The sequence below is a fragment of the Natator depressus genome, chromosome 4 (genome assembly GCF_965152275.1).
Source record: "Natator depressus isolate rNatDep1 chromosome 4, rNatDep2.hap1, whole genome shotgun sequence".
In the NCBI taxonomy this organism is placed as follows: Eukaryota; Metazoa; Chordata; order Testudines; family Cheloniidae; genus Natator; species Natator depressus.
In genome coordinates, this window is record NC_134237.1 from 33,257,894 (window position 1) to 33,276,155 (window position 18,262).

General features: G+C 38.6%; 1 protein-coding gene across 4 annotated transcripts in view; it reads left to right on the forward strand.

Annotated features, from left to right (window-relative positions):
- Positions 1-18,262, forward strand: part of MCUB (mitochondrial calcium uniporter dominant negative subunit beta) — an 87,455-nt gene that overhangs the window by 64,722 nt on the left and 4,471 nt on the right. For 3 of the 4 annotated variants that reach the window (XM_074949993.1, XM_074949995.1, XM_074949994.1), the window contains exons 2-5: positions 9,974-10,049; positions 10,523-10,693; positions 17,226-17,330; positions 17,814-17,974. In XM_074949993.1, coding sequence (XP_074806094.1) covers positions 9,974-10,049; positions 10,523-10,693; positions 17,226-17,330; positions 17,814-17,974 — 513 coding nt within the window. Of the gene's footprint in view, positions 1-7,351; positions 7,375-9,973; positions 10,050-10,522; positions 10,694-17,225; positions 17,331-17,813; positions 17,975-18,262 lie in introns of those variants that run through there. The other variant, XM_074949996.1, reaches the window with a different exon arrangement.

An 18,262-nucleotide genomic window follows, 5' to 3' on the forward strand; every position in this document is an offset into this window, starting at 1 on the left:
ATGCCCAGATAAATCTGTTAAGTATTTAAGGTGCACTGGACACCTCATTGTTTTTATGTTCAAGTTGTTTGGTTATGTTCACAGTTGTATGAGTCCCATTTAAAGGGATCACTACATGTTAAAAATCATACACAGTATTTTTAAGAGGCACATTCACTTACCTGTGAGTAACATCTTAAATGGTTAAAAAATAAAATAAAATAATTACTAATCTAATTTACTGTTCCCCATATATGCAGTTTTTCTTTTTTGCACTTCGCATAGTTTGGTGATTTAGACTAGTGAGTTTCACCGTTTTGCTCTTCCAGCCCCACAAGAGGCCCTCTACAGGACCGAGGATGGGAAGAGTGATGTTCTGGAGGTGGCTGATCCTCTTCACCTCTTTTCATGTAGGGAAGAGGGGTTCATTTGCAGAGATGTGTGGATCTGAGGGGCATAATCTGACCTTATCACAGTGTAAATCTGCTAAGGACATTCCTGTACTTCAGGAATGGAAACTGAATTCTGAAGCAAGTTTAGAAATGTTCTGTGCTCTTGAAAGGCTGTATTTGGCCTCTTGGTAAATTATCTGGGACTTTGACATCTTGATATGCTTGATTAATGCTGTTGTTTTAGCCACTGATTTTATTTATCTGGATACTTAAATTCAGTGTTTAACCATCTGCAGAAGGCTGTGCAGGAGGAGGATATTAAAGATTCTTAGTGATCATTAATTAACTGTTATGAAGAATTGAAGCCCCCTAAGAAAAACTATGAATCTCTTGTGTCATTCACTTCCAGAGATGTAAAGCATGAGGTGTTTTGCCCAAGGGCCAGAAGAGTACTATATTGCGGTGGGTACATCAAAATTGCTGCAGTGTCTACAGTAATAGTACCAGTTGGAATTGCTGATGGAAGTTCCAAGAGCCCTTTTGTTACTTTGTAACCTTCATTTACACCTGCAAAAAGAGGTTACAAAAATTGTAGCTCTTTGATAAATTGTGAGATTGAACCTTAGATATGTACAGTGCAGTTGAATCCTCCATAGTACTGTTCAGAACAGCACAATAAAGTATTCCATTTGGGAGAAGATACAGTAGAACCTCAGTGTTACAAACACCAGAGTTATAAACCACCAGTCAACCACACATCTAACTTGGAACTGGAAGTACACACTCAGGCAGCAGCACAGACCAAAAAAAAAAAGGCAAATACAGTTCAGTACTGTGCTTAACGTAAACTACAAAAAAAAAAAAGCAAGCAGCATATTTCTTCTGCATAGTAAAGTTTCAAAGCTGTAGTAAGTCTATGTTCAGCTGTAAACTTTTGAAAGAACCATAAAATTTTGTTGAGAGTTAATATTTCAGAGTTATGAACAACCTCCATTCCTGAGGCGTTCATAACACTGAGGTTCTACTGGATTTGCTTACTAATTCCTATTGTGATTCAGAAGATGTTGTTTAGAAAGGTAAGAGAATTTGTCAGCAATGACTTCCTTAGGAAAGAGAAAAGGGCTGTTTCTGATACTTGGAGCACTGGGCATTTATCTTCTCTGGGGTGAAATTGTAACTATATACAACAGTATTATTTCAGAGAGTGAATGATTTTTTTTTAAAAAAAAGAATGAATTGTCCTCTAGCTGATAGATTGCTCAAATTTACCAGCCTCCTGAACAAGAATTGTAATTTGTATAAAAAATGTCTTATTCCATGGTGATTTAAATCAATTCTAGGAACTGCAGAGAACAATGAAAATTCTGGTCAATAAAAGCAGGAAGAAATTATTGAAATGTTAATAAAAGGGTTGCCATGCAAAACAGGGAGGCATTTCCATAGCTCAAATGAACAGTTATATAAAATGATTGTTAGGGTGGTCATTAGGGCTCATCATATCTTGCTCCCTTATACATATGTTTTCTTACTAACAAAAAACTAACATTAGAAAAAATATAAAATAGGTCTAGTGAACAACTTTCAAATTGTAACTTCACTTGTACTTGTTATAAACTTTGTCTGAAAGACTGATTCATTTTGGGATAAGGTATCTAATGATTTTGGATGATTTTTATTTTTATTTTTTAAACCTTCATTTAATTTCTGGAGTACAGGCTCGGTCACAAATCATGGCTATTGGCTCTTCAATCTTGTCATTCCGCATGAATTGCTTTCCAGATTTGTTTCTCTTAGAGGAGAAAATTGCAATTAATATCACATGCACGCACACATCTCTCCAGTCCCTTACTCCCAATAACGTGTCGCTGTGTGTTGGGGATGCTAAAACATGTAAGTAAAATATTGAGAACTTTCTCATAAATAGCTGGCTATATTTATATTAATCTCATTTTATATTTTTACATATTAATATTTTAAACCTAGAAGAAGCATTGTTATACTTAGCTAATCCAATGTTAAGGAGTATAGAAACCCCTCACATAGTATGCCTGTTGTTGTTGTTTGCTGGGATAGATGAATGTCTAGGAAGGTCTGTAATCAGTTGACTTCTCAGTCCCAGTGAATTAACTTCACTGGGCTGTTTGCAATTGAGCACTGAGGCAATGTACCTTTATAGTGGAGGGAAACTGCAGAACTTTCTCCTGCACTTCATCCCATTGAGATGGGGATGGCTCCTCCTTCCATAGAACAGGCCATGGGCTGCCAATGAACCCCACAGACCCTCTGGAATCCAGGAGAATCCTGGGTTGATCTGGAAGAAGCCTGGGTCTTCCATGCAAAATCCATGTGGGACTGCACTGGCTTTGGGGCCCCAGCATTAACCTTCCCCACTCACCACCCCGATTGTGGCTGTTCTTAAAGGGGAGCTCTGCAACACCAAGGAGCCAGCAGAAAAGGTAATAACTCAGGCTGATGTTGCTGCTTCTTAGCAATCACTGTGGAGACAATATGGCGGGCAGGGAATGGGATGTGTGTGCACCCAATGAACATGGACTGATGCATGCCTGCTCTGGACACAACCCCTGACTCAGCAGACCAAATAGCATTACAGAGGCAGGTGACTCTTCTCCCCTCCCCTCTTCCTCCACAGGCTGGATGAGATCCATATACAGAGAGTCATGCTAGGGACGCGACTTGGCGCTGAGTGGTTACAGTTTGAAGGACAGGACACATAATTCACCTTTCGGCTGTCCAGTCCCTCGTTTCTCAAATGTTTTTTCTGGGTTTTCTTCCTCCTTGCTTCTCAAGCAGATGTTTTAAGAGAATTGCACTGATATTAAATGAGAACCATGGGTGACAATTGAGAACACCTGAGATATTGTAGTAATAGGGGCGCACCTGCTCATATGAAGAAGGAAGAGCTCTAACACTATATTACTGTTGAAAGGCTCACAGCAAGATCTATTTTAAATGGAGTGCTTTTTACTGCAGTGTAATTTAAATGGTTCTAAAATGCTTACGTTTAGCAATGCATTGTGTTGTACTGAAAGAGGAAAGTAGAATAATAAATTATCATTGCCTTTGGGAAGAAGAGAAATGTGAATATAGGCTGCCTAGCATGTACCATATAGACTATAGCCATGTGTTGGGGCAGTTAATTTCTCTAAAGGCTGCACATTTGACTCTCGGAATTATTGATAAAATCCCATATCCAAAGAATACAAATACATTAATAGGATTATGCTATTGATGCTCTGGATTAGGAAAATATATATTGAGTAAAGCTGGTTGAAAAATTTACGATGGAGCATTTTTCTATCAAAAATGCAGTTTCAAAGAAAAGAAACATTTATTTGGAATATATGGACTCCCACAACTTTTTCAGTGGGGAAAAAGTGCAAAGTGAATCATTTCAACTTTCTCATTCATTTTGATGTTTCATTTCATTTCATTTTGACTCTTACATTGAAATTAAATATCATATATAAACATTAAAATTAATGTTTTAATATATAAATTAAACAGAATGACTCTAAATGATAAAATTGAAATAAAGTTTGACTTTATTGAAATGATACATTTATCTAAATGAAACAATTTGAAACATTTTGTTTTGATCATGTGAGTAGTGGCAAATCAAAACTCTTTTTTTAAACAGGAAATTTCAAACTTCAGCTGTACATTAAGATTCAGATTTTTTTTTTTTTTAATTTCAGAATTTCCTGTGGAATGGAAATCCTGGTTCCTGGGCAGCTCTAATATTGAGTGTGTAGTGTTTTAGGGAGATAAAGCCTTAATGAGGCATGATTTCAGCTTACCTACATGTAAACTGGTCAAATGTAGATCTGGAGACCAGCTTTAGAGAAGCAATTTCTGAACAACTTAAATAGTTGATTCTTGGAACAACTAATTCTGGAGCACACAGGAGGACAGGCTCCTCTCACCATAGCATTAAGTAACACAAAGGAGCTGGCTCAAGAAAATAGTGGCTCAACTATAATTAAGTAATAGTGACCACGTTACAAGTAAACTCAACGTTCTCAGAGAAGGATTTGTACACAAAAGTATTGCTATAACATTAACATCAAATGGAGCTTTACAATAAATTAAATTAGAAAACTTATCAAAGATATTTTACAGTCAAGAACAAGGCAGTTAAAACCCAGGCGGGTGGCTGTTTAAGGACACCATCACTGAGTCACAGAAGGCGTTCAGACTCCTAAATGAAAAAGAAAGTAAGATGACAAGTCAAAACCGGTATTGTTAAACAGCCAGGCATCAAGTGGTAATTTTAGCCAATCAGGTATGTTTTAATAAATGGAAATTCAGCCCAAGTGAAGTAAACAATGTCAGCTAAAATGTAACATGAAACGGGGGAATTAATCTGAAGAACAATTAACCTAAAATGTTATTAACACACAAATTATTTAAGGATATTGGAAGTAGGAAGTCTATGGGAAATTCAGTGGGTCTGTTGGGCCACCAGGTAGGTAAAGGGGAATAATTGAGGAAGATGATACCAGAAAATGTAGAGAAGCTAAATGATTTCTTTGCATCAGTCTTCATTTAAGAGGATACTGGAGAGAGGCTTACCAAAGGCCACCCTTTTCAGGTAATAAAGATGGGAAACTGACAGATTGAGATGTGAAAAGAGGAGGTCTAGAACAAGTTGCTAATTAATATATCAACAAGTAAGCAGGTCCAAACCGCAAACACCTAAGAGTTCTGAAGGAACTTAATGAAGTGGCTGGACTGCTAACAAAAATGTGTTGTTTTTCATTAATATCAGCTTTTTGACTCTTAAATATTTTGAGTCTTTGCTTGTTTTTACTACAATGTGTGGTGATTTCTTGGCTCCTTAAAAACAGTGACAAATTAAATGCAATATAGTTTGAAAAGATGCTCTCTTTTATGTACCAATGTGACCTTTCAGAACTGCAATCACTACAGCCCAGTGCTTTATGCTGGGGGGATAGGTTAATGGCCATAGACTCATACTTGAAATCACATCTGGAACCCTAGATTTAAATCCTGAGCAAAGCAAGGATGTTAACTCAGCCCTTTGTTTTCCCTTACAGAGAAACTGGGCTTTGCACAGAAACAATCACTTGGCTTGATTTGAATTGTGTTCCTTTTTTGATGTACTTATGTCTTTCTGTACTGCAGCTATGTGCACTGTGCAGATGACTAATGATTAGTCTCCATTTACAAATAAAACTTTCTTGATTAATCTGCTCCATGACTGTCTTGTTGAGTAAGTATCATCACTGTCTACTGGTTGTTTCCCTCCCAGGCTTATCTATTATGTTTTTTGTACATTAAACAGCATTGTGCATAAATGGAGACAGTTGCTTAACCAATATTCCCAGTCCCTCTGAACTTGGTTGCATTGCTACATATTGTTTGTTAAAACATGGTTTTCAGCATCAGCAGCAAGCCTTTGTCATATGTTTATATTCTGATCAAATATGACTTATCCATAAGGGTAGTCACAAAACAAACCCTAGGGCAAATCTACTAGTGACCTCTTTCCATTGAGTAGATACCAGTTATAACCACTCACTGTTACTCCTTTTTCTGCTATTTTCTCATTTAACAAACCATTTTATCCCCTAAAGCATGACTTCACTCTTAGCCAGTAACCTCTCCTGCTATCTTACTGTCTAAAGCTAATAAAGCCTCTTGAGTTACCTCCATTTATTTTTCTCTTTGTGTGTAAGTATTATCATGTTTGATTATAAACAGGTTGTTTTTCAGGAAGGAAAGAAAAAGATATAATCAAGGGTTTTGTTTGTTTGCACTGGGGAGAAGCACAGGAATAAGTCTTTGCAGAAAGAGAAACCATATAAAATATGTACTGTGAGGCTATTCCTTTTGTTTCACTCAAACATTACTTCATTAATAGATGCAGATTATATCCATTTTATCTTACAGACAGAATTTCATTTCAATCTTTATAAATACAGTATACAAAGACTTTTTTCCAGTGGGTTACAAACAATATACACAATCTTCTAAAGAATACACCCATATGTTCTAAAAGAACTCATTCCAAGTAAGGCATCTATAAAGTGAATTAGTATTTTCCAACTGATAATTATTGAGTAGGTTGTCCACTGTCTAAACAAAATTGATGCCAAAAAATCTGCAACAAAAGAAATAAAGCTGCACCTTCATGCAGACAGTGTGGTACGATGTCCAGGACAGGGTGAACCGCAGGTAATTCGTTAATGAGCAGAAGCAGAAGTAATTGCTCATCATATATCATACAAAGAGGCATGTCTTAAGTAGCTCCCAGGGAGACAAGCCTGATACATTGTGATTATTATATACTAGATTACCGAGGACATATTAGTCTGTTTGTTTTGTCTTGCTTTGAAACGCTTTTCTGAAAAACTGGGATATGAATTGCTTAATTTTTTTTCTACTGTTGTGCCACATGCTGTATGTGTGGCATGCGGTGCATGTCTTCTACTAGGTGGAACCAGAACTGCTTAACTGTGTCACAGGTCCTAATTTGCTAATAGAGAGTCTCCTTTTGCTCAGATGGAAGGAGTTTGTGCTTTTGGAGCAGGGAGAGATGATTTCAGTTCATGCTACTGCTATGAAGGTCTGGATTGTTCTGCAGCAATCATGGACTGGCTAGCAGCCACAGATTTTCTTTTTTAAAACAATAATTTTAAGGTATTTTTGTATTTAATGTCAGGTTCCTGCCCACTGTCTAGACTCAGTGTCACAAGCAACTGAGAATTTCCCAACCTGAAAACCTCTCACTTTTTAAAACCCAGTTTGCAGGAGGGGCAGATATAAAAAACAAAACTCCTATCCAAACCCTGCAAACCACCACCCATAAATGAAACACACAACACATACTATGGAATCACTCTTTATAAACTTATTCTTTTTGCTACCCTACAGGGTGCTTATTATCCAAAAAGGAAAAGCTCACAATTCAGTTAAATACAAGAACATCATAATCAGGTCCCCAAGCTACTACCTGCAGGTGGGTCCCTCATACTTTTGTAATGCCCCCTTGATACATTTCATAAAGGGTTTAGCTTGCAGGCACTGAAAGCAGAAATATATCTGCCTCAGGCAAAGCGTGTTGCAAGCCTTCCAGGGGGTTACTCCTTTATCTGGTAAACTGACCCCAAACTGTGCAGTTTCCTCCTTCCCTGTCAAGTCTCAACTTTGCTTAGTCCATATCCACACTGTTTTTTGTAACTTTCAGTTAAGGGGGCCAGGGTTTGGTTTTTTTCTTTTCTAAACAGGCATAGTTATACTGGCCCAATCTTGAGTATAGTTGTAGTGGTACTGGCATAAAGGAGACTATAGTTTATTTCCCTTCCCATATGGCAGTGGTTCTCAACTCTGGTCAACCGCTTGTTCAGGGAAAGCCCCTGGCGCACCCTGCCAGTTTGTTTACCTGCTGCGTCTGCAGGTTCGGCCAGTCGTGGCTCCCACTGGCCGCGGTTGGCCACTCCTGGCCAATTGGGGCTGCAGAAAGCGGTGCGGGCTGAGGGGATATGCTGGCCGCCCTTCCCACAGCCCCCATTGGCCTGGAGCAGCCAACCATGGCCAGTGGGAGCCACGATTGGCCGAACCTGCAGACGCAGCACGTAAACAAACCAGCCCGGCGCACCAGGGGCTTTCACTGAACGAGCGGTGGACCAGAGTTGAGAACCACTGCCATATGGGAATAGCTATGCCAGTATTAAGAACCTTTATACCAATCTAACTGGATCCACCTGAGGGGAGGAGTTGTACTGCTTTGACTATACCGATATAGGTAAAGCACCTTTTGTGTGTAGACAAGCCTTGAGTGAGACATATTATCGTTATTTACCGGTATTTCAGGGGGTGGACATTTTTAGTGACCTTGTTCAGGTTAAAACACCTGCTGTGATTACTCTGTGTGTCCATTCCAAAAGGTAACTGTCATCAGGGTCCTAGTGGGGGCCAGCTGTGGTCACTCAGGGTGAACTGCAAAGAATGGGATAGACAATCCACAAAAAGCTGGTGGATATTTCAATACTTAGATTTACCAAACCAGTATAAAACAGCTTCTTTATTACCTTACTGGTTACTCAGAAGTTCAAACAACACAGTTCCCTTAAAGTGATCCAGCCTCAGGCCACCATCCAGGTTCCTAAGTCAAATAAGATTTCTGAAAATCTTATTTCATCATATAAAAGAAAAGGTTCTATCAATCCCAAAGGATCGGACACATTACCTCCCAGGTTAATGAATATTCCAGATCTTACCCAAATACATGGTACAGCCGATTCTTAGTAACTAAATTAAAATTTATTAAACAGAAGAGAGAGAGTATGGTTAAAAGATCAATATACATACAGACATGAGTTCAATTCACTGAGCTTCAGATTCATGGCAGAGATGATGAGCTTTGTAGCTGCAAAGAGTTCTTTCAGAAATAGTTCATAGGTTATACTCCAATGTCCAGATATCATATTCAGGGCCTACCAGCATAATTGGAACCTCAGTCTTGTGACACAAATGTCCCTGATGAAACTTAAGCAGATCTGAGATGACAGAATCAGGACCCAAAGATCTTTTATATAATTTCATGTCTTTTGACAAGTTGGAGTTCCTCAGGGAACAAAAAGTAATTTAGGATGACTTTGAAGGCGGTCCATCACCGGTACTTTAGCTATAGAATTAACATAAGGCAATTTGCTTGTTCCACCACCATTCACAGTACATTTCAAAGAGAGATGAATACAGAGATCTCCTGTGTTTACAATTCATTTAAATGCTAGGATGTTCTTTTGATCTCTGAATTATGAGAATAGCATAGACAGGGGCTGTTGATTACATTGTGGACCATACTCATACGTATGTAAATACATAAAAACACAACCATTACCTCCCCACATGTCTTTTGAGGGTTATTTATTTTGCAGGATTTAACCCTTTCTGGCCATGCATCACAGTAACACAGTGGGGCTTTTTACATATTTGTAGGTCTCTTTCAGTGGGGTATGTGGTGATGATGATTGATGATGATATCAAGTTGTTGCACTAGCAGTTGAATTGCACTGTAGTGCAAGCAGTAATCATTTTTGAAATCTGATGTAAAATGATGAAATACAGTGAGTAACCTTGGACCACAGCTGCTTGCATTTTTCCATTTAGTGATTTACTTATCTAGAATATAATCTTTTTTTTAAATGTACCTAGTAAGCTATTTTTCATTCAACACAGACAAATACTATTGTAAAAGATAGGTTGCATGACCTTCTCCAAGCAGTTGTGTGCATAGTGAGTGGTGATATTCTCTCCTACAAGCCATGACAGTGTAGAAACATTTCAAGTTATTTACAATATACTGCCTAACACTAAAGAAGTGCTGCTCTGCTTCTGAGCCGTGCTTTCATCTTAAGATATTAGTAGCATACTGGTTGAAATATTAGGACAAATAGGAATGGTCCTGCCCAGCAAGAGAGTCTCTAAAGCCTTTTGTATTTAGGGAGATGATTTTTCAGATTTTAAGTAGATTACCATATTGGGCTGGAGACTGCCTCTCACCAAGGAAACATTCAATCCCAACCCTTTCTTAAAGCCAAAATCTCTTGTTGCAGATGCTGTGTCTGAGGCAAACTGGAAATCTGAAGCACTATAAAGCAGTATGCTATAGCACACTGGTGCCATCTGATGGTAAGTTTTCTCTTTTCAAATCAACTGAACTTCCAGTTCCAGCCTTCTGAAAATGACATGTTTAGAAACACTGAATGTGCATGACTTCAGTTGCGTAGCAGCAAGTATCTCTCATTCAGCCATGGTGAGGGATTACTGCACAGAACTGGGAGTCGGAGATTGGGTATCTATTCTGAGCCCTGTCATTGACTTCTTGAGTGACTTTGAGCAGTTCACGTACCCTTTTGTTGCTTGGGTTGCCCCAGGATTAAAATGGGAAGGATACTTGCTTCACAGTCGTGTGGCGGGTCTTAATTATTATTGATAATGATTGAGTGTTCCAGAAGTTAAAGTATGAAGCATTATGTTGTAGTTAAGTACAGTACATTGAACAAATGCAGATTGTCAGTGTCTTTCTATATTAAACATCTCTGTTTTTAAAAGCAAGTGTGAATTTAAAACATTACAATATGGCTTTATTTCCTTTTTTTTAGAAGTAACTGTCAATTACAGATATGGCCTTCCTGTGTTAACCCTTATGTTACCTTCAAGAAAAGAGCGCTGTCAGTTTACCGTCAAGCCAATGTTAACAACGGTGGGGACCTTCCTGCAGGATATACAGAAAGAAGATAAAGGAATTCAGAGGGCAGAAGTCTTTACAACAGGTATTTACAAACTCTGCTGCCTGTTTAAAATAACCTGAACTTATCCTTTCTTAAATAGGTTGTAAAGAGTAATTGTCTTGGGCAGTATTCTTTTTCTCAGTCATTGATCAGATTCTATAGAACTAAAGAGGATGGGTGGTTCTTAATTGTTAGTACTCCCTTAAGAGCATCATAAATTAATGATGTTTCATGGGTTAATTTCAGTATCTCCCTAGAAAAGCCTGATTAAAAATACAGAATTTGGACCTGTCAATTTAACCTTTTTATGATCTGGTACTTTTCTTTGATACTGTCTTCAAAAAGCTCATCTTTTTTACAGTGATTTTTTAATGCTTCTGGCTTTCCCAATATTTCTCCTACCACTAGTCTTAAAGGCCCCTGCACTGGGTTGAGAGAGAGTCTCTCTCTCTCTCTATGTGACTAGTTGTGTCTGTCAGTGTTTCTGTGAGTATGATGTAGAGGTTGGGAGACAACTTGAGAATAACAATAGGTGAGGATTTATTTAGCTGAAGGCATAGATTTTCTTTTCTTGGTAAGAAATCTGTCTTCTGTTGTTCTGCAACCAAAACCAAGTGAGTTCCATTGTTCTGGAAACAAGACCCACTGTGGAACAGAGATCTCAATTTTTATCATTCCCTGAATGACAGAAATTCCTAAGGACTTGCTCAAAGATGGGTATATGGCCCTTAAATAAGCAATTTGAGATTATCCTAGAGGCTTGTTGTGAGAGACTTTTTGAGTGGGTTAGTGACTTTGTTTTACAAACTTAAAATCCCGTAATTAAGAAAATATTGCCATTGGCCTGCTGCTTTTATTTCCTTCCACCCCATACATACTTTCCCTTGGTGACCTCTCATTCTTCCGTTGTTTGTTACTCCAAAATCATCATCTTCACCACAATCTCTTCTACCCATCCGGTCTCCTTCTGTCTGTCAGCATCTCTTTCTGGATAGCCCAGCTCACAATGGGGAAAACTGAGGTTCTTGTATATCTTTCTCTGTTAACAATTTCACTACAATCCCTGTTTCCTAGGCTCACAGCCTCAGTGTTGTATTTGACCTTCTTTTCTCCTTCCCCCTATGTCCTGTTTGTTGCAAAATCCGATTTGTTCGTCCTGTATGTTTCTACTGCTGTGACTACCTTGATTCCCACCTCACACTCCTACAATCAATTCAAAATGTTGCTGCCAAAACTATCTTCCTTATCAGCCACTCTGACCAGGTCGTGTCGCTCTTTGAATTACTTCATTGCCTACTCTTGGCCTTTCCAGCAGGTTGAAACTTCTCATCTTCACCTTCAAGGCTTTGCCCAACACTGTGCTTTGTCACGACTCTGCTATCACCTCATGTTACGTATAGCTCTTTTTTCAGTCCAGGTGCTCCTGCCTTAAACCATTCCCTATTTTTGTGCCTTCTTCCATGCTGGCCCTCACACCAGGAAGTTCTACAACTCCCTCTCTTGCTGTGTGCCAAGCTGCTTCTTTCAGACACCTCTTTAAAACACACTTCTGCCATGAAGCCTGTCAACTGCAGTTCTCCAGTCTCAGAAACATAAAGTGTGGAGCGACCTCGACTCTCCCTCAGTTGTCTCTTACCGCCCATGGCAATGAGGCAAAACCTGGCAATTGTCCAACATGATGGTTCTTAGCTTTGACTAAACCGTCCCAAAAATCTTCTACAAACATTCAGAACTCTTCTGATTCTTCAACATACGACTGCCATGATCTATATTGACCTGTCTGGACTGAGTATTGATGGTTAGACTGTTTCCCACCCCACGGCAATGAGGCAAAACCTGGCAATTGTCCAACATGATGGTTCTTAGCTTTGACTAAAACGTCCCAAAAATCTTCTACAAACATTCAGAACTCTTCTGATTCTTCAACATACGACTGCCATGATCTATACTGACATGTCTGGACTGAGTATTGATGGTTAGACTGTTTCCCACCCCACCTCCTTCCTGGTACAGACCCTCTCTATAGGCTACTTAACATGGTGGACTCAACCTGTGGCTTCAAGCCCTGTCTGTCCTGTGATGGTCTCATTCCCCTGAAAGATAGACACAAATGTCTCTTCTGTTTAGGAGAGTCATGTATGCTGAGCGAGTATTTGGTGCACCTGTCATTCTCCACAAGAATATGTAAGTCACAGGACACAAGGTTGAAGCTCGATCTTCTGGAGCCACCTATGAAGGTCTCATGAGACCCTGAGGAGACAAGCTCTAGAGTCCTTTTAACAGGCACAGCAGCCTTACCTAGCGCCCTGTCTAATAAGCAAGCGATTCCAAAGACTGGCGCACTGAAGAGGGTGCTAATAAAGGACTGGGCATGGAAACTGACCCCAGCATCACTGGCACCGAGGCAGCCCTAAAAACTCAGTACTGATCGGGGGCACTCTAAGCAAAACTCATTGTCCTGAAGATAGACCACATACGTCCTTTAGAAACAAAACCACCAAGCCCCATAGAACATTGAGCTGCTGATAAAGAGTGACAGACTCTTCCAGGCACCTGACTCTGGTGTCGATGCCTACTCTGGATGATCCTCCCCTGGGAGAACCTGAACCATCACTTGGGCACTTTGAAAATGTTGCTATGTATCTTTATTTCTCTACCAATGTTTTAATTCAACAAAACATACATCATGGTAACAAAGACTGCTATTGACACAACACTCCCTTTAATGCAAAACCACTTGATAAATTATTAGAATGTGCATCTTCTGTAGTTTTTAACTGTGAATGAGCCATTTTATTTTTCACATCCGTATAATACAAAACCAGGCAGACTTAGGAAAATATACCTTTGGGCTGAAATTTTGTGCTTATGCGCCAGAGGTGATTTTTTTAGCAGGGAACTTTTTTTAAATAATCTGCTGAAAATAGAAATTAATGATGAGGGAGCCTTTTCAACCAGGACTACCCTGTCGTTACTGTGTGTGCTCATGCTATAAGAACACTGTTATCTCTGAAGTAGTATATTACCACTTACAAACTTTTACAGTCATAAGCAGAAACTTAGATTTTCTTCTTTCCAGAGTAGAAGAGCATATCATACTTGAACTACAAAATAGGCTCTTAATATCCTTTTTGTAATTGATTTTCATCTCTTAAAACATTTTTATCCTCTGAATTCATAAGGCATGTAGGTGATTTAATGAAGGCAATAGTCTGTCTATTTGAGCATGTGGATAAAATACAGGCATTGCAAAAGTTATATTCTGTAATACTTTCTTATATTCTCTGCAAGCAAGAAAACAAATTGCCCTCAGAACTGTCTGGACTAGGACTTATGTGAGTTTTCACAATAGATTATGCGGTAATATGGGGCTATCCCCAATCTTTGCAAACAACTAAGTCACGGCACGATCCTGCAGAAAGTGCATCTGTGAGCACAGGTACCCCAGTACAAAGTCTTATTGATGTTAGTGGAGTCTACATGGAGTATTTACACTTAAAAGTATAACTGTCTGCTGAATCCCATCCCTATGTACTAAGCTGAAAAAGTTTAACGTTAACCACGCATTCTTAGCTTCAGTTTAAGCTTCAGTTATTTTGTTGATATAGTACACAATGCTATTTCAATAAGAAATTGCATGGCCACATATTTTGCAGATGTCCCTACCAATTCTAGAGGAAATATGGCTAACTTCACCAAGGATGGAAACATCTCATCTGATAAAGTATCTGGCTTGAATTTATTTAACAGTTGTGACATAGTTAATCTTCGACACCACATACCTTCAAATGCCAAGTAATTGTAACAATGTAGAATAACTTTTATATTTACTTTATCAGGAAATGACTATTATACTGACAAGTGTTAGCCAAACACTATGGATTACTACATTTTAAAATGTGACACTCTCTATATTTTTTTTAAACAAGAAATGAATATCCCAGGAAGTTTTGATTTAAATGCAGATATTTCTCCTGTTTTTGCTAGTAGATAAAATGAAAGTAGAAAGATCTAACCTAACACTATATATTAGAAAAAGATAAGATAACCTGAACTGGCTTGTTTACTTTACTTTACTTTTTTTTCTATGGATATCATTCTAGCACTGTATAAATTTAGAGAAAGAAAAGCTTTTTGTTGACATCTCTGTACCTGCAGTATGATAAATGGGAAGGAAAATTGCCTTGTACAGAAAATTGTTATGTTTTTCAGGCTTCCAATGCTTTTCTGTTTTTCCTCCAGTTAACAAGCATTAGACAGGTTAATAAAGCTCAATATTGCATCAAATATGAAAAAGAAATCCTATCTGGAGCTTTCAAACAAGTGCTCCTTTTTGAAGTATTGTTGTCTTAAATGTCATTTTAATGAGACTGCTGAAGCTCATTTACATGTAAATTATTAAGGTGACATTTGTAAAATGTTGAAAAACTGAGCGGATGTGCACAATTTAAATTTTTTGGATGAAAGTGATAGTGCTCCCAGTTTGTCACCTGACCCACACAGAGTGGGTAGGGAGAACCAGCTGGTGTGTTAGCTTCTTGAGCTCATTAATAGAAATCTCAGCAGCTACTGCCAAATGGGTCCAGACAGCAGAGAAAGTGCAGGTGTGGAGTTATCTACAGTGTGCTTCTATAACAGGCACATGGAGACAGATGGAAAGTCTGGGACTGTAGCATGGCAGCATAAAACCTCCAGGATGCTCAGTCAGGAATCATACTTATATTTTCCCACTCGTATAGCACGTCTCAGCCAAGAGTCTCAAAATTATTAATAGGAAAATGGAGGTAAGATCAAACAGTTAGTCACTGGCAGAGATAGAAACAGAGCCCAGATTTCCTGTTTCTCAGACCTCTTCTACATCTCCTGGGCAGTCTGTCCATTTCAGGTGCTGAGTCTCCAGTTCAGCAAAGTACTTAAACGTTTCCTTAAAACCATTAGGAGTGGACTTAAGCTTCTGATTAAGTATTTTCCTAAATTGGGGTCATCAGTACAACAAGCAAACTTACGTCAACAGTTTGCACCATAGATTTATGGAAGCAAATGGGATTGAGGTGGGGAGGAACAACAAAACAGTCCTACACTCCAGTGATTATTATATATACCATTCATGTGTCAATATTTTCAGTGCTTCACTGTTTTAGAAAAGTCCTCTGTCTGCACCTGTCTTTCAGTCCTTCCTGTTTTGTTCCCTTGTCTGCAATCTTAAATAGTTGTTCAGATTCATGTGAACTATTAATCTTTTTTTTTTTTTTAACCCTTATTTTTCATTGTTGGTGGGCCAATAAGTACTTCCACAAGTCTATGGACAAAAGGATGAGAATGAGTTTGAACTCTCTTCGACAGAGGCCAGTGCACTGTCTCCTTTCTGCCTCCTTACCTCCCTTAATAAGACTATTCATTATACACACCCCTTGCTCCCAATCAAAGCTAAAGCCTGCTTTAAAAAATGTATTAAAAGTACAAGCACTAAATTTTCCCATCTGTACTGACTGATTAGGAAAATCTGGAGAACAAGAATGCCAAAATTCTCTACTCCCAGCTAGAAGAACTCATCCAGGGAAAGGAAATCTGTAACCGAGTGAGGTTTGTTTAGTTTCCAACAAATCTTATTCAGGGTTCAACCAAAATTGTGTGTGAGAATGAGGACTGAAAATATAGGACTTCTATAGCCATGCTGAAGAGGCTGTCAACTTTAATAGTAAAAAGTTGGCATGGAAAGGAGATACATCTTCACCTTTCTTCCTCCAGTGATTGATACTCTGTTTTCAAACAAAATAAATCCCAACTAAAGAGAAATGGAACCACAGTAGTGATACTATAATTAAGGTTGTAAATAACTTTGCATCATAATCCTTGAGTTCTTGTGTGGAATTTCTAAGGTCTTGTCTTATGTTGTAGTATCCTCCATCCAAAACATTGCAAACATTAATGTTAGCCTCTCAATGCTTCTGAGAGCTTAACAGAACCATCTCCGACTAAGAGAAAACAGAGAGACAGAAAGAGAAACTTTGACTTACCTGCGTCCCTCAATAAGTTTGGTGGAGCTAGATCTCCTGAGGCAGAGCCCTGTGTTGTAACCGCAAGACCAATTCTCTAGAAAGTGAATCTGATCTAACTAGTTTAATTTTCCAGACTAAGCCAAATGCAAAAAGAAATGGTTAAAAGTAACCAAGACTTAGTTTTAGGTAAAATGGAGAATTTTAAGGTCTTGACACAGGTAAAGAGAGTCTTTAAATAGAGCTTTCTCTTTACAGTGTCTCTCCTTGGAACTGAAATAAAAGGGAGGCTGCTAACAATAGTGAGTTATGCCAGACAGATCAAATGAAATGCGGGCACATGCTAAATATTTCAGATGATGCTTCTTGGCTTAATACTGTTAAGAAACGTATTTGTTAAAAGCACTTTGTTGTTGTACTTGCATACTGGCCACTTCCAAACTTAATGTAATGTTTATTAAAAGACACAGTTTTATCTGGTGTTACTTTTGGAAACCGCTGACATAGAGGTTTTTCTTTTTTTTTTAATAAAGTAAATTTTGTGTTAAGGATTTAAGCCTTCCTGTTTTCTCCTGCAGATGGTAGCAAGATCCCTGCTACAGCATTGATGGAAGTTTTGTTGATGAATGACTTCAAACTTGTAATCAACAACACCACTTATAGTGTACAAGTCCCTGTAAAAGGTAAGAACCACAGCTGTGTTGAAGTCTTAATAAATCTGATTATCCAGTTACATCTGTTCCAAGGCATATTTTTGTCTTTTTTTAAAAAAAAAAAATCATGGCAGTCCCCACAAAAAATAAGTCTGGCTTCATCTCCCCTTTGAGCCTCAGTTTGTGGCCTCATGTAAACACTCTCTGTAAACAGTGACAGTGTTTTCTTCAAAGAGCATTGCTTGATACATCTTACCAGTCATGACAGCCACGTTTGCAGCTGGTAACCGTGTTGGTCCCAGGATATTAGAAAGACAAGGTGGGAGAGGTAATATCTTTTACTGGACCAACTTCTGTTGGTGAGAGAGAAGCTTTCGAGGATACACAGAGGTCTTCTGGAGGTCACTGTGTAAGCTTGAAAACTTGTCTCTTTTACCAACAGAAGTTGGTCCCATAAAAGATATTACCTCACCCACCCTGTCTCTCTTGTGACAACCATAATCTTTTTTTCAGAGAAGTGGAGTAGAGAGCATGCTACTGAAGCAGAAGATATCAAATCCTTGGTTCATAGACTGTTCATCGCCCTTCATTTAGAAGACCACCAGTTAAGGAGAGAGAGAGAACTGCTTCAGAAACTGGACCACCTAAGGGAACAGCTAGTACCCCTTGAGCAGGTTGGGAAGGTGTTTTTTTTTTTTTTTATATATAATATATATATATATATAAAAATTCTCTTAACTAATTTCCATGACGTGACAACTCCAGCATGAATGAATGGGCCAAGCCCCCCTCATTTGTCAGACAGGTACGGTGATGGCCAGTTCATATGCAGGATTATTTTCAACCCAGTTCCTCTTCCTCCTCCTGTTTTTTGGCATAGCCTATTGAGAATTTCTAGAACTGGAGAAAAACTATGGTGAGCTGGCACTACCCTGGACTGCCTGGTTACTTTGTCTGAACCT